This window comes from Rhea americana, unplaced genomic scaffold, assembly GCF_003343005.1.
Source record: "Rhea americana isolate MKP2758 unplaced genomic scaffold, rheAme1 scaffold_359, whole genome shotgun sequence".
Taxonomy (NCBI): Eukaryota; Metazoa; Chordata; class Aves; order Rheiformes; family Rheidae; genus Rhea; species Rhea americana.
The window spans coordinates 166298-183496 of record NW_028186489.1 but is presented as its reverse complement, the minus strand read 5'-3'; the positions used below and the strand labels follow the sequence as shown (position 1 = coordinate 183496).

General features: G+C 36.0%; 1 protein-coding gene across 1 annotated transcript; it reads right to left on the bottom strand.

Annotated features, from left to right (window-relative positions):
• Positions 1-186: 186 nt before the first annotated feature.
• APIP (APAF1 interacting protein) lies at positions 187-17193 on the bottom strand. The gene is made up of 8 exons (XM_085312152.1): positions 17130-17193; positions 11516-11616; positions 8938-8986; positions 7471-7588; positions 6151-6286; positions 3501-3668; positions 2804-2926; positions 187-1559 (listed from the first exon to the last, which is right to left on the bottom strand). The coding sequence occupies exons 1-7, from the start codon at positions 17190-17192 to the stop codon at positions 2827-2829; spliced, it is 735 nt and encodes a 244-aa protein (XP_085168278.1). The 5' UTR covers position 17193; the 3' UTR covers positions 187-1559; positions 2804-2826.
• Between the last annotated feature and the right edge of the window lie 6 nt (positions 17194-17199).

Here is a 17199-nt window from a genome sequence, read left to right as displayed (position 1 = left end):
CAGGACACAGTTCTTAAGGAAACCTGCCAGTCTGTCATCGTAGCACTGAGTATTACTTTACTTTTCTCTATGAATTTTAAGAATGAGTGCAACATGACAGCAGGCACTTAGCTTACATCATGATGCTTTACTGCAGATGAGTTTTGTCAGTCTAATGACAAATTGTTACATAAGAACACAAATAGCCACCAAGCCAAAATGTGTTTATTGGTCAAGTTCAGCACAACACAATTACCAGTATACCAACAGTATCTATTGTGCTATATTCAGTAGTCCGGCATACATAAGTAAGTCAATGCTATTAAGTGAGAGGGAAATATAAGAAGTTTCTTCCTGATTTCTTGGTTTAGCAGAATACTTATAGGATGCCTTTCCACGAGTGGCTGAGTAAGTTAAACAGTCATTGCCATCAAAAGGGAGAGAGTCTCCCTTTTCTTCCCTCATTGCCTATTTTAGCCATCTCTATATTTTTGCCCCATCTGTGGTACTCTTTGGACCGATTTGTGAGCTGATTCAACTTACGGTTTTCTAATCAGTCACTAATATAATTTTTCCCCTCTGCAGTAATTTTTTCTTAAGCTAATGAATTAATTCACCTCACAGAAGCTCAAACAAGTGTCAGAGATGATGCAAAAGAGGTGGTGGGAATGCATGGTCCCCAGCTGAAAACCGAAGGGAAAATGAGACCTCTCCCTCTGGCAGTGTAAATTGCCTGATTAGCTCTCATTCACTCTTGTGTCTGACTAGAGTCTCAATATTCAGTCAGAAAGCTGGACAACTGAGGCTTTGATTGCTTCTGCTGGAGGCCATTCCATGAGGTTTTGAAAGAAGATACATAGGTAAAATATGAGACTGTATTTTAGTTTCCTATCAGAATCATAACATTAGATTTAATCTATTTTAGACTGGGTATTGTAGGACATAAAAAGCTGTTTTAAAATTGTAACAGTCTTAATCTTATTGAAAAGGATTTACAAAGGTACAAAAAACTGACAAGACCTTCTCAGTGATAATTTTCAAATGCAAGCTATAAAATATTTCCTACTCCCTATAATGACGTTAAAAGAGGATTAAAAATTGTGCTTAATTTCATACACATTAACATAGGATAAAGGAATCAAGAGTTCAACCAATGCTTTAAACTTTATACTTAATATAAGTGGGGGGGTCCCACCTTATTTCCTAAGTTTAAAGGCTACTTTTTTTCTCTCAAAAATCAAGATCCAAAGCAAGTTAAATGATCTAGCAGAGCATCAGGATCAAGAAATGTGAATTTTTAAAACACGCAAGCAAAACGTCACATTAATTCTCTATAGCTTTCCTCAAAGGCAGTTTTGCATCTGAAYTTTCATTTCTTCCACTGTAGTCTTTGACAGTATTCATAAATAGCAATGATTGATTGTTTATAATTTTCTTCATTTCAACTCTCCTTTTTCTTTTTGATCATCAAAACTGATGATGGGTAGCATCTGCCAGTCAACTGAGTATAACAGCACCCCCTTCTGGTTTCAGTGGTGTGACATGGAACCTGAAACTCCCATAACAATGCAAGAAGAAACCTGCGTGGGAGGGAGAGAGGAAAAAAAAAAGATATTTTGAAACAAAGTGTTTAGACACATGAAAAAAGTAAAGGGATATTAACGCTATCGTGCTAGTACAACCTTCTCAGTTGTAGGGGTTGAAGAGCAATTCTGGAACCTGTCTCACGAACTGCRGGGTAGCTCTGGTAGGCAGTGTGTCCTCATCCCTGAGCTCAGTGGCAGCCCTCCAAATATCTGGTCATGTAGAGACTCATTTGACAGCAAGCCTCCTGTCCCACTGCTTCCTCCTCCAGTGTGGGCATAATAGCTAAGGCTCCTAGTGCCTGGCTGTTCTGCGCTTATGCTGCCTAAGCAACCATTTTTCATCTCTTCTGATGCAAATGTGGTAGGTGGATAGAATTATCTGATGGGCCAACTTTGTGTAATGAGGTAGCCCATTCYGTTTAATTAGACCATGAGATTGGTCTAGCAACTCCTTTATCAYGTCAGCACTGCCGTCTTCAAACTCCTAGATCTTCAGGAAGAGCAGCTCTGAAGCATCACACTACCGTTGTGTTTTGCCATACTGAGCCGAACAAAGCTTAAGTGAGAACTGTTTCAGAGATCATTCTCCATCAGTTTTATAATATACTTCCTRATCATATTGTACACTTGCTTTCAAAAATATTCATTCTGGGAAGTTTATAAAATGATCATTGCTGCGTTAGAAAACAAATTCATGGTAGCATCACTGTAAAAAGTAAAAATATGACACTAATCAATGAAACTTAAGTTGCAAGCAGTCATTTCTGTTGAAGGAAAAAAGTCATTAAATAAATAAGGAAAAATTCTCAATACTGCTGAGAYAAACTGATACCTGACCCTCCAAGCTAAAGAATGAAAGTGAGTGTTCAGACAGCTTTGTATATGTTAGCTTTCTAGGTTGCAGTTTCTTTCCTTTACTGGCTTCTTTTTTTGAGATCTTTGAGATACTATAGTTTTAAAAAGATAAAGGAATTGCAGTCTCTGCAGTTGCTAAAATACTCACGGGACATACTTAACTATAAATACATATCCTTTTATTGCACTGCAAGGTAAGGGAGCATTAATTCGGGCACAGGTCAAACTGCAGTGTAAACAGAGCTGGAGGTGGGGAATRAGGGGAGATGTGCAGTATTGAAGTGTCTGATCTGTTACCTGCCTGAGAATGCAGACTGAATAGATGTCATCTGCAGTCTCTCCCTCCATATAGTCCCTTTTGATCTCTACAAATAAATTCACACCTGAATATAAATGTTGTTGCCATTTACAGGATCCCATTTTCTCCTGATGGGTATTTTGAAGGATCTAGCCCATGCTGCTTCATCTGCACTGCGATGTCAAACAGGTAATCATAACACTCGCACCTTAAAATGAAAAGGAGAAAAAGAAAAAAATGTAAAGTTAAGTTCAAGCTGTACCATGTTCTAAGAAAATGAACAATTTTTCTTCCTTGAGCTGTGCATCACTAATGTTATGGTCTGACTAGACAGCACTATTATCGTTCAGTTCCACCACTATTGGGAAAGTTGGCAAGGACGCTGGTATTCAGCATTTTTGCTGCAAGCGCCTGACTTTCTCCATTTCCATCAGCAAATGATCTAGATTCCCAAAGCAAAAGGGACTAGGAGAACTATAGAAACAGCTGGAAGGTACCATATAAAAGTAGAGATTGTCTGAAGGTTTCACATGGAAAGGGACTTGTCCATATCAAAGAAAAATATTGTGAACCCTTACCAGCTAGCATTACTGAGAGAGGGAAATCAAAAGGTGAAATTATAGATGAATCCATTACCAAAATCTCCCTATGCATTCTGTGAGGCTAGAACTTCTGAATGCTCTGAATTATCTACAATAGGTAAGAGGTACACACAACTTTAAACTCATTAAAATTTTGAAGATATAATGGCAAAGGATACAGTCTTTCTAAATTTTACTCACATTGTTTTGGCTTTTTCCCATGTTTCTCCCCATACATAAACTCCATGACGTCTGACTAATACAGCACAAGAGTCTGGGTATTGTTCCATTGCACATGCCATTCTCTCCTTGAGATCTTTCTCTTCTGGTGTATTCTCAATAATGGGAACCACTAGTGTATCATCATATCTAAATAGAAAAAATAGGTGTTTGTGCATTTAAAAAATGATGTGTTTGAAAGTGCCATCCATCTTCCACTCCCAAACTTATGCTATGCCTGCAATACCTGAACCATACTTCAGCCATAAAAAGAAAATAACACTTCACTGTGTTAGGTGTAGCTGTTGTTCATATATCACCACTTTGCAGTCCCTTTGCAATTTTTTCAGGCTTTCTTCATCCCTGTATTGGCATTGTCTACCAGCTTGATCTCAGGCTAAATTATTTAAAAGAATCACATCATGAAGAAGGAAATGAAACTGTTTGCTGGAGAGCAGAAAAATATTTAAATTTAAGCAGTCCAAAAAGCCCGTGGAAATAAGATTGTCCTGCTACGGCACACAAATAGAATGAAGAGTCAATACTTGAAAAATAAATTCTCTTCTGTGATGGAGTGATTGGTGGGCTATATGTGATCTTAAGAGAGGTTGAGAACCCCTGTTCTGAAGACAAGATGATGCACGTTATTCAATGGAACTTGCCTAACAGTTCCTTGTGAAGGAGGACTGGTATATTTGGCATTGTCTGAACCTTAATTAACACTGGCAGAAACTTGTTTAAATAGTTTTAATAAGTCCCCAGTTCAGGTTCAGATTTATCAAGATCACATAGATATTTCATGGGTAGATGCTAGTAGAACTTTTAAAAAACACAGATAGGAAACAATGCTAAAAATAATACAGCTTATACTTCACATTACATATTCACAAAATTAAAGTCTGATCTCTTACACTTTTAAACAATGATGCTTTCCCAAGGAAGTCTATAAAAATAGTGAATGAAGAAAATGTGTGTAGGTTTACTTAGACTCTCATAAGTTCTGGCCATTAAAATTAGATTTGGAGTGTTAGCTGTTCTGGCTTCACAAGTAGCAAAGGGACTGGTTTCCTATATTTTGCTTTCTCTTTGGACATGTGTTTGGAAGAATGCCACACTACTCTGCATCTTGTGTTAGACAGCATGTATAAACACCGTAAACCGATTCCTAATCATAACCCTGGATTTCTTAACAAAAACTAATATCCATAAAGGCCAGGTAAGACTGAATAGGTTAAGCTAAACAGGAATTAAGTATTCTATTGAAACAAAAGGAGACCGTATTTTGTCAAACTTTCCTATAAAATATCTTGGGAGGGTTTGAGAGTAAGACTTCAAAGATTTTTCTGACGGGCCTGATTCTTCTTCTTCTGAAGTTGAAGATAAAAACTATTCTGGCTTCATTGGAATAATATTTAGGCCAAGGAATACTTCTGATTATCCTATCTGTAACATTTTCCTGGATAGCTTCCAGAAAGTATTTGTGTAATCAGAATCAATGTATTCTTAATCCTGTTTTTGAAAGATATTTTTCTGCTCTATTCCTTTTAAATTCAATTAGAGTTTCATGGGAAATAAGACAGTGGAATCAGAATCTAGGACAGACAAGTATGTACATAGTGACAACCAACTTTACAAGCTTTGATTCCTTTAGTTTTTCCGTTGAATTAAAAGGGTGACAAAGGAGAATGTGTAGGTATGGAACCCAATAAATGAACTCCTGACTAACATTTAGGAATATCTGAGAACTCAGAAAGCAAATCCAAAAAAAGGAATTTGATCCYGATTCTTAAAACCAGTGTTGTTTAGACAACTCAATATATGCTAGGATGTTTTGCTACATTAAAAATACAAATGTTAATGCTGAGAAGAATGTAAAGCCAGCAAGTTAACTAAAACTCTGAATATGCCCCAGCATAAAATCTCAAGCCAAACATTTTGCTTCCTTGCCAAAAGGCAATTGTTAGTTACAAATATTAACATAAAAAATTGGAAAGATCTTAGCATTTCAATTTTTCATATAATCTTATATAAGTGTTGTTTGCTGGTCTCAATTCAACATTCTGCGGGTGGAGTCCTCAAAACAAGCCATCACACATAATTTGGAATAACTCAGCACTTACCTCAGCGCTCATCCTTGAAAAGTAATAACATTATCTTTATGAGCTGTTTATTGTGAATTTTCTTTCAAAGTCTGTCAAGTAAAATCTGAAATCCTCTACTCTTAACTTGCCCTGAACTAGCACGGGCAGTAATTTGTGAAGTCCACCCAAATGCAGTTTGTTCTTCATCAATCCAACCTAACGCTGGTAGGCTATAGTTTCAGCCTAATTTTGTAGAGATCTGTTAATGCCTCTGTTCTTGAGATTTTTTTGCAGGGCATAGCTTTATTTTACTTGTTTCTGTAGTTCAACAGACCATAGTAACTTTGACATTCCAAGATTTTATCTTGGTCCTCTTCCATAGGAATGAGACCTTTGCCAGAGAAGCTAATGACTGATTTATTACAGAGGTCATGTTACTTCTTATTTTTAATAACTTATATTACATACTTCAATGCACATTACTTGTCATCTATTTTGATTGATACAAGTGATCAAATACCATGCTTCTGTTCTTAAATATACTGAAATACCGGTAATGTCCTCCTGAAGTACACTTCTGGATTCCTTTTATCATCTCCTGATGGGTAATACTGAACTCCTTCCCTGGGTAAAGAAGGGTAGCCATAACAGCAGCCTTGGAATGAGTATGGATCACAGCACCCGCTCCTAAGATGAGAAAAAACACCAAAAAGAATTATTTTGTAATTAATTTTAAAACATGTCTATTAAGAATATTTTATTCACATATTCATTTTCTATGGCTAGGCATCTTAGCACATGTTATCTACTGTTTTTGAGGAAGAAAATACATAGCAACCTAAAAAAAAGCAGGAAACAATCACTCATCTATAAARGATAATTACAAATTGTTTTAGGACATCAATATCAACTTTTAGTACCAATCTGCATTTACAACCAAGTTGAAGAGAAACACTACCTATTTTCACTCACTATTGTAGTGCCTGAAATTCTAATTTTGTAAGTGTTCTGAGATTCKAAAGAATTACCAAATTTACTTGTGAGAAGCAAGTTCAAAGGCTTTTAGTATCTTGTTATGAGAGTACTCTTCCTGAGTTATCGATGGATTCTCGGAAGTGCTATTTATTGTTATTTTATTTTTACCATACATCGTAATTATAATCTATTAATAAAGCTGCAATGTTGCCAAAAATATGAACTGAGTTTTCCTCGGGTACATATGTTTCTTTTACAGGAAGCTCAGAAGAGACTCCCTAAACCCTTTCCTGAAAGGACATACATAAAAATCATACAGCTGCAAAAACTTTCTATTACTGCCCATCTGTAGGGACTCCAACCCAGTCCAAGCTTGGAAGAGAAAAGTGCAAAACACCATGGGCAACACTAGAACCCAAACACTGCTACCTAAATGTAACAACGAATTGCAACAAATGAACTTTCTATAACATCTCTGACACCAGACCAGGAAACACACCTCTAAACTCGATATTGGCAACCTAATTACAAGCAACAGGCAAGTTTCATGCTATTTATACCTATTAGTCATTTAGAAACTTTGACCATAGAAACGGGATGTAAAACAATCTAATAGTAATCCCACCCCCCCAAACTACAAATACACTGCACTATAAATTGGTGCTATAACTATGATCAGAGATGCAACTGGTTCAGGTTAAAGGATGAATGAATCTTACAGTATGTAACCATGGGCTATTTCCCATACTACGCATTCTTGTACAAATGAACTTAGTTCAGTTTCATGTTTTTAAGGAAAATTTTGATGGATAAAGAATCCTCATACCGATTTTTGATTCTGTGAATGTATACATAGTGTTTTAGTCTTCTTTGAATTAAAAATATTAATTACATACCTCTCATAGTGTAAGCATTCATAAAAAGAGGTGTGCACTGGCTTTTTTTTAGTTTCTTGTGTGGCGGAGGTCCGCTGATGTCCTGTTCTTTTATGTCACAAACAAACATATCTTCTGGCTGCAAGAGGGAAGAAATTATTTTAATCTGTGATGACCCTGACAGTTTTGTTTTCCTTCTAGGAATATACAGGGGTGAGTGGGTTGTATTTAATACAAAATGCAATTTTAATTCTGTAAAATTGTTATAATGCACCACATTTATTCTAGCTTCTAATATTAATTTCCATCACTATATAAGGTGAATGAATATTAAGTACCCTTTTTATTCAGACTGCTGTCAAGCAAATATTCAGAAATGTAAAACTCCACAGAAAGGGAGAGAGAGTCCACCGCTAATTAACATGCAATCCAACTAACAGAAATAGGAGAAACTTATTCAAAGAAAGAAGTGTAATGTACTCTTTCTTTCCTTCTTAAAGAACCAATAAAGACTATATATTAAACCTACATAAGATGTATTTAACTTGTAGAACTATTTTTTCCTTAACTTTGCTTTTAGTAACTTTTTCACAAATGTTATCTTTGCATAAATCAGCTATTTGTAATAGCACAGAATACAGAGAATTGTTCAGGGTAAAAATAAAACTTTCTTCTTTAAAATTACTTACAAAATCAGCAGGAAATAGAGTTGCAAGAGATCTCCTTGCTCACTGCACTCAATCCACTGCTGCTGCCAGCAAAGAAAAGAATATCACATCTTGCCGTATTATGCCTTTGCCTGTCCGACTTGCTAACACTCCTATAGAGTGTTACGCAAAACCTCAAATTTCTATTAGCAAAGAGATCCCTTTTGTCTTTCATTGCATTAACTCTCAGAGCTGTAAAATAACAAATTCTTTCTACATAGAACTCTATTTGGGGGGAAGTTCCTGCTGTGATAAAATAGTTATCATTTACTGTTCTTCCCTCTGCTTACATTTTGGTTTTTTGATCTTGTGGAAAAAGAACTGAGATAGGCTCTCTCCATGACAAAGTGACCTTGTCTGTCTTTTTACTGAGAAGTTCAAGACAAAGAAAGATTTGTAATTTCTCAAACGAAAATAAATAGAAAAGAGGTGCTGATGCTTAATTTGATATGTGCCACAATAAGTTGAAACTGAAGCCAGCCAGCAAGAAATCCATTTAAACTTGACAAACAATAAAGCTTTCTAAAGTGACTTTCAAATCTCAGTCTTCTGTGTTAATTTAAAAGAATATCAAGACTAATCTATACACGACACTGAAACAAACAGTAGCTTGCTATGCTAGTGAAGTGCTTAAACAGTGGGTTAATCCACAGTTGTTACAAGAAGGCAGTCAGTAGCAAAACAAATTTCAAGCTTCAAATACGGAAAATTGAAATTCTAAATAAAGGTAACTTAATCTATTTTAAGAAGAGCTCTGAGGTAAAAATACAGTTCAACATACCTGTATTCTTTCCTTCTGGACTCCTGAAGGAGCGATATAGATTTCATTCCTAAGAAAAGTTACAGATAGGAAAAATTATAAAAACAGGGCTATTTAAATGTATGGGTATTAGAACGGTAGATTTGCTGAAAAGGAAATAGCAAATAGAATTCATGAGAATTTAGTAATTTTCTTGCTCTTTCCACCTACTCACATGTAGACATTTTTCAAAACAAAACCAGCTTATACAAGGGTATATCAAATCTCTGTAACTTACACGGGTTCAAAACAGTGCTTTCAACTGGCCAAGAGATCTGAAACATGTATAGGAAGCACAGCCTTTTCTTTTCTATGAAGAAAAACTTTCCTGTGCAGTAATTCCAGACTCATATCTCCAAAACTCAGAATAAAAGTTGAGCAAAAAAGAAATTGCAAGCAGATACTGATCTGTCCCCAAAAGTAACAAAACTATTATTTTTAAAAAAAATCTGTACAAACTATTTATAAGCAATATCAACTGTCTATGGTATTCTACAAAGCGAATACTTGTGTTTTTGTTAGAACAGCGTAACTTGCATATTGTTTTTAAATGCATCCATATATTAATTTGTATGGATAAATAATTTAACACTAATTCAATGCAATTAAGGATTGAAATTTAAGTAGAAGTGCATCAATTCTTGCAAGGTTTATATGAACAGAAAATATAAAGGAAGATTTAGATTAAAATGATTTTAAGATGGGATGTGAAATATTTTTGATAACAGCAAAAAAAAAATCAGATTGTTTTCCCTCATATCTGTAATCAYTATTCAGTTGCAAAAGCAATGAATTAAATTCAGAAGTACAGAGACATCTAGTGAATAGTTAGTCAAGTTACAGAAGCAGTTCCTAAGGAGAACAAGACGTTTATATTTCTGGACAGGAAGGCACCTTCAAAAAAATATAATTGTTAAGGTGATGTACATTTCACATAGGTAAAACAGTTGTGAAGCATATAAAAATGTGGCTTTAGTACGTAATATGTTGGTAATTTTTAACACTCATGAATTAACATTATTGCCATTTCATTTCCTATCTTTGCATGAGCAAGATGGTTTAGAGAGCAACATACTGAGAAATCAAGTGGTAATTTGGTTACTAATAAAACAGGTATTTTTCTAAAAACAATTTTTTTAAAAAAATATGCAGGGAAAATCTGATGATGAAAGAAATATGAGTCACCTGACAAAGAATTAGATTGTTTTGTAATACGCTATCCCATATCCAAATTGGCGTATTTATTGAGTAATTTATACAAATTATCCAATAAGTAATGCTGATTACAATAGCCCGTAAGATTAATTGCTACAATTCCAAGCAGATTTCAATTACTAGTTATCTCTTCTGTAAAAACTCTAAGCAAGCCTACTCTTTCCCTTGCAGCTATTCATTTTGAAATATACCTACCGTTATCATAGGTAAAAAATGAGTACAGTCACACAGATTTCTGTTTTACACCACATAAGACATATCATACCAACTCAAGTACGTATTTCAGTGTTCCATAAGCAACCAGGTGATAGAGCTGCTAAGGAAGACTGTACCAAGATATTAGTGTATTCTCTATTGATATTTGTTTTGCCATAACCTACATCTAGCTATTGATCAAAATTAGCATTAGATAGATATTTCCATAGGTAAAGAACTTTAAAAACAAGAACTAACCCTCTTAACATTTCTCTCATTATTATTGCTGTTACTCTGTTTGCAAACTTAGGCAGAAAAACTAAATGACCTGCCAAATCTCTCAGAATAGCATGAAGATTGGCATTTAAAGGCTGTATTTCATAACATACACTTGAACAGCAATGCCTGTTCATGTCTCAGACAAGTATGTCAGAAATATGAGATATCAGGCAATGTCAAGAAGTTACAGTGTTTCAACACCATTTGACCACAGACAGAATTGCATTCGCTGCATAAAACACTTAGGGCACAATGAGTATCAGCCACTAAGAGGAGCTCTATATCCATTAAAGCTCAGAATTTGTGAAGAGGGGGCACGAACAATTGAAGCGCAATGCTGTGCTGCTTAGTAGCGAATGCACGACGAAATTTGTTTGCTGTTGCCTGTCCTGCTTCAACTATATGCCGTGAATATCTCTCTAGGAATTATCTCAGTAGAACACTAATTCCCTTATTAAAGGAAACAGCATCTCTACAACGTGCCTAGGGTGCAATTCATCTCATCTAACTATAAGCATCTGAAAGCTAGATGCCTGGTATAAGCTAATCCTCTAAATTCCATAGTCAATGGAATGAACAGATGAGAATGAATCGCTCTCTCGAAGACAATTCATCTACCTCAAAAGACACACAAAGATGGAAAAAATATTCTCTGAAGGTGCCTCTTTTTCCATTGAAGGAACCCCAATGATTAACTCGGACTAGCCACCCTCCCTTCCCTATGGTTAAGCTTGGGTACTGTTCATCTCTACTTTCTAATTCACTCTTGATTTTCAAATATTCTTCATGGAACTTAAATGCCTTCATCCACTATTAAATAGCTATATTCTCTATATAACCATCACATTCAATGTCTTCCATCTTTACTTACCCATGTTTCAAGCTGATTCCTCCACCAGTTCCTGTCACCCAGCCTAAACCATAAAACAGTCTACAAAGTTCTGGGATAAGATTTCTCGGATGCAACTTTTCCTATAAATAAATAAATAAATAAATAAATAAATAAATAAATAAATAAATAAAACCACCACAAACATCACAAAGCTTAGAATTTCAATTCTACAATTGAGTTTAAGGGCAATACCTTTATACTGCAGGATGATAATCTAATTTATGTTTATGAACTTCAACTACAAAATGACTCTGTGTTTGTACAATGCCCTTTAGCTTTTGTAGGGGCCACTTGCACCTTGAAACAAACCAACCAACCCTCTAAATGGGTGTCTCATAATTCCTCAAGGAAAGGTCTCAGTTCAAACTTACCTGAGTGCAGTGGCCCACAGGTCATGAAAGAGATCAAGTCATAAGCTACTGTGACTAAAAATAGAAAAATAAATGCATCTAAATGTATCCACCTTGAAAAGCTCAACCAATGTTTTTCCTTATTAAATCAGTTTTCTGTAGGCTTATTTTGCTAGATTGAAATTTATAGTGAAAATCTGAGCTGCAATAAGAACTTATGCACAATTACTACAAATCTCAGTGGAACGTATTGTATCTGTTACATATTATTTTTTACTTAGCAGTCAAAAATACCATAAAATCATTGGCAAATTCTTTGATGAATTTCACATTCTCACATTTTTTTACAATGAGAGGCCACCTGATATATAGTTTAGCCAGAAGGCAAATTGCACTAATTTAATACTTCTTTCAGAAGAGCAAAATAGTCTTTATTTTGTCTGCATTCCATTTTTTTATTGTGTGTATATATACATACAGATATAAATTGTGTGTGTGTGTGAGAGAGAGAGAGTGTGTGTGTGTATATATTTTTTACCTAAAGGTTTTGGTAGTGTCAGATATTCATTCATGGTGGATCTAAAGGAGTACAGCTTTACAATTCAAATCAGAACTGTTTATTGGAAATCCTAAACACTGCTCGGCTCTGCACTGAACATGTAAAAATAAAAAGTAGTATATAACAGACAGCAGCCTTTGATAAGGTATTACATTGGAAAATCAAAAATTCTGAATGTTGGAACCATTTATATGAGAGACATAACTAAAACATGCAGAGAAAACTGAAAGATAATAGTTTAATTAATAATGTATTCTTGAATTTACACACTGACATGTTGTTTTAAGTATTTTTAACTTACGTTAGAGAATAAAAAACAAGCCAAAGTCCTTGCTCTTTACCAGTGTAAAAATAAAAATGAGATGTATTTTTACAAATATCCTGATACAGCTGCACCCATCAAATAATGAATCAAAAAGTAAAAAACAGAACAGTATTTTTATTTATATACATTTATTTACCAGGCATGAGGAAAGACTTCTACCTACAATACCATGGTAATACAGTTGTTTTTATGTTTCATGACTGCGTGTCTGACAGAAACCAGCAAATATGCAGAATATAGTGCCCCCTTATATTGTTTTCATGAAAAATGTTGCTCAATTTCTGCTCAAAAAAGCTAGTTTTGAAAAAAGGCTTTTGACATCAAATTCAGTCTCCTGCTGTTGCAGGCAACTCTCAAATAATTCTTTTTGTTATATATATCAAGCCTGATCAATACTTCCACCTTCAGCTTATAGAGACACTTCCATATTCTTCAGTGACRCTTGTTTCTGAAGCTATTACCTCTGAAGAACTGGTATTGATTTCAGATGTTATTTTTAACTACTCAGATTTTGTTTCTATTCTTCAGGGTCTCTTTTATAATAATACAAAATAGTCATCTGTTGATTCATTTCAAATATTTTCAAATATTAAAAACAAGATTCTAACCAGCACTCCCAGAAATCTATGACAGAAGTTAGATTTTTAAAGCACCTAAAATACATAAACATGTACCAATTCATATTATTTAAAACAAATGATATACACCAGTTCACAGCGGGGAAAAAGAAAAAAAAAAAAAAAACGGGCCAAATAAATATCTTCTAAATTTGGAATGAAAAAGCTCTGAAGGTAGGTCCTCCCCCTCCCAAACACACACATGTTCACATAGCTGAAAAATGAAACCACTCCTTTTCAATTCTCCTCCACTGAAAAAAAGTAATATACATGAAGTATATATTCTGACTAGCTAAATGTTCCTCAAATACTAATGCCTCTGAAGTATACCATGATTCAGAGAATACTAGTACATGTATTTTAAGATTTACAAATGTAAAACAAGTGCATAGTGTGTGTAAATTACAAGTCCCCATTTTGTTGTTCAAATTTATTTACACAGAATTAAAGGCTGTATATGATTTTTATCAATTAGCCTGCTACAGAAATTGTGAGTCCCACAATATATTGTTTTGTCTTTCATTCAGAGTACCATCACTACATGTTTCTAACCTATACACTACACTGATATTTTTCATTTCAAATAAAATTATCCCCCTTCTACTTATGATGGAATAAACTCACATTAAACAGGTTTACATAGCTATTATTTATTGAATGCATATAGATATAAAAAAGCTAGATCATGACATTCTTCTAGTTGTTTCAGATTTTCCCTTGCTGGTGAATCTGGAAAATAATTCATGKGAGATTATGATTGCTTTTCATCACTTCAAAATCTTCAAAAAATTTTTCTACAGTTCAAAATCAGAGCCTGCTTTCATCAAAAGCATACAAAAAACACTTATGATTAAGGAATTCCAACTATTTTTCTGAAGAATTTCAGGATTATAAATCAATTCTCAGTATTTAACAAGACCCTTCCAAGATCAGCAGATACTGCTCATAACCACCACCTATTTATTTACCATGTTTTCAAATAACTGATAATATAGATGACAAATTTTTCTATAATTAAAAAAGGCTATTTGCTGTAATTAGCTTAGGAGTGAACATGTATAAAAGCAGTTGGCAAATCAACAGGATTATAATTTGCCAAATCTCAACTAGCATTCATTTTTTAATTAATTTTCAAGTTAAAATACAGATACCATTGCTTTTTCTCTTTTTTGTATCTCCAACTCAGGATCTGGCCCACTAGTTTTCTGATACAGACAATATGAGCAACTTAAATTYTTTTTGTGATCTTAATCTAAGTTTTCCACCTCAGGTATGAAGGAAAATTTCACAAATTTCCATAAGCTAAAAAAAAAWTTTTTTGATTTTTCAAGCCATCAATTCATTCTTTTTTTAAAAAAAAATGCTGATAAATTTCAAAAGAGTAACTGACTGCAGGCATTCACTTAAAATTTATATTTTTTGGTAGGCTAATCTTTTGATAAAACTACTTTTTTTAAAGAAAGACTGTCATTAAGTCAAAGAAAATTATTTTCCCTCTTTTCTATTCAAGTGAATATACCTAATACTATAAAACCTAGAATAATAGTAACAATACAGTGTAAAACTGTATGGAAAAAATGGAAATCAAGGTGGACCCAGGCTACTTGTAGAACAAACTAATTTGCAAGACTTTCAGAGATAGTTTTCAACAAGATATGAAACAGAACTATAATATAGTTGTACTATTTTAAGATATTACAGTAATTAAACATTTACCATAAATAAACATAAATATGTACCTCCCCTTCACAAAAAAATGCTTAGAAATGCTGTATTTTCCTGAGAAATAAGCATAAACTGCATAGATAAAATCATGGAACTGCTATTTCACACTAACTTGTACTACATCATGAGGTTTCTCTGGAATAGCTACATACTGGTAGGTTTGATTTGGTAATACAGAATAGTTTATACATATTATAAATATGAAATGGGAAAAGTACCATCAATAAGCTGGTGATTACTATTTAAAATCTAGACATGGCACTGAAATGGATGAAATAACAGACGCAGGAAAATAATGATCCTTTAAAAAAAATCTATCTTCTGCAATGCCTTCTACACTATATAAAGATTTTTTAATTCAGAATAGATTTTTTATAGGAAAGAAAAAAAGAAGTATTTGTAAGGGAGAGACAGGAAAGCAGCATGGTAACAATCCCTACACTGTTTAAAAGCCTCAGACTGTCAACTTTCACAGTAAGTATAGCCCTCCAATTGAAAATTATCATTTATTGTGTGCCTTTTTTCATTTGAAGTTTTACTTATTACAGCAATTAGAAGCTTTAATAGTTTTAAAAAACTATTAAAAAGTGATTAGCAGCTGTGCCACTCAGTTTAGTCATTTTTATCCATTGAACGACATTTTCAAGAGAAACATGTTTAGCAGCAGGAATCCACATTAAGGGGGCAGTCCATAAGCAACCACTGAGTAAGAAAAACAAATGAAAAAATACCTAGCAAAAGCAAAACTGGTAAGAAGGTAATTACTGTGTATTAATAGTCTTTCTGAAACATAAAGAAAAATTGCTACTGTCATCCCCTTGTACAGGATAGTTCTGTTACTCTAAAGTTGAAGATTACTGATGGTCTGAAGTAAGAGTTAAGTCTTAAAGAGCAGTTGGGGTTTTGTGGTCCCTGAAGGATCATTTCTTGGCCTGCGGAGGCACAGCACACAGAGGCGTGTGTTTAGTCCAACCTCTTTGGGCAGGCGGACCACTTGCACCCTGCTGCAGCTGCTAAGGAGGGCTGCCGGCTGCACGGCAACGCTTCCAGTCCCTGCTGGACTCGTACAACTCAAAGTGCTGAGGCAGCGCCAGCCGGCTGGGAGGAGCAGGCAAGGGTGCGAGGTGGAGGCAGTGCTGCTCAGGCAAGACAGGGAAGGTGAAGCCATGGAGAGAGCAGTCTGGGGCGAATTTGAGAAGATTTGGAAACTTCTGCTTTAACTTGTTCCTAACTTCCCGTGACAGCCAGCCACGAATGCCTTAGGCAGCCTGTTTAACTGTCCTAAGCTAAAATATCTTCCTGTTGCCTAACCTGCATCTCGCTTGCTGAAACTTAAGCTCATCATCTTTTATCCAAACAATTATGGACATAATGAAAAGGTTCTTCCCTTTCACCTCTGTGACAGGGTTTTGCGCACTGGAATTTACTTCTCAGTTTGGGGGTTTTTCCTGACATGCCATGTTTCCTAGTCTGCTGACAATTCTCGTTGCTGTCCCCAGCGCTCAGTGCACTTGGTCCATGCTCTTCTTGCCGCTCAGACTGGTCTCTCGACCAGTTCCCTGCGCAGATGGCACAGGCATTTCCAGCATGCTCTGGGTGCCGCTCCTGCTTACGAACTCTAACACTGTGCTCGCTTCGTCTGAAGCGGCCCCGCAGAGCTGACCTATGCTCGGTTTGTGAGCTCTTACAGCAGCCACCAAAYAACACGGCGCGCGGCTACCCAGCGGCACTGCCGGCCAGCAGCGCGCTAGCAAGTCCGGGGAAGGCTGATTTCGCAGCCGTTTCTACACGCTCTGCTGCTAGTCGCCGCGAGGGTGAAGGGCCGCTTGCCAGCGTGGCGGGAACGTCCCCGCCTCGGCGGTCGCACTGCCGCTCCGCAGCGCCCGCTGAAGTGACGCACCCTCCCGCCCAGCGGCACCCGCGGGCGGCCCCTGTCAGGGCAGCGGGACCGGCAGGGTCCCTGCGCCCCGCGGCGCGGCGCGGCGCGGCCCCGTTCCCGTTCCCCCGCTCCCGTCACCTGCGCGGCGTCGCGGCCGCTGGCGCGCTCGAGGCAGCCGGCACAGCCGTTAGCGGCGGCCATGGCGGCG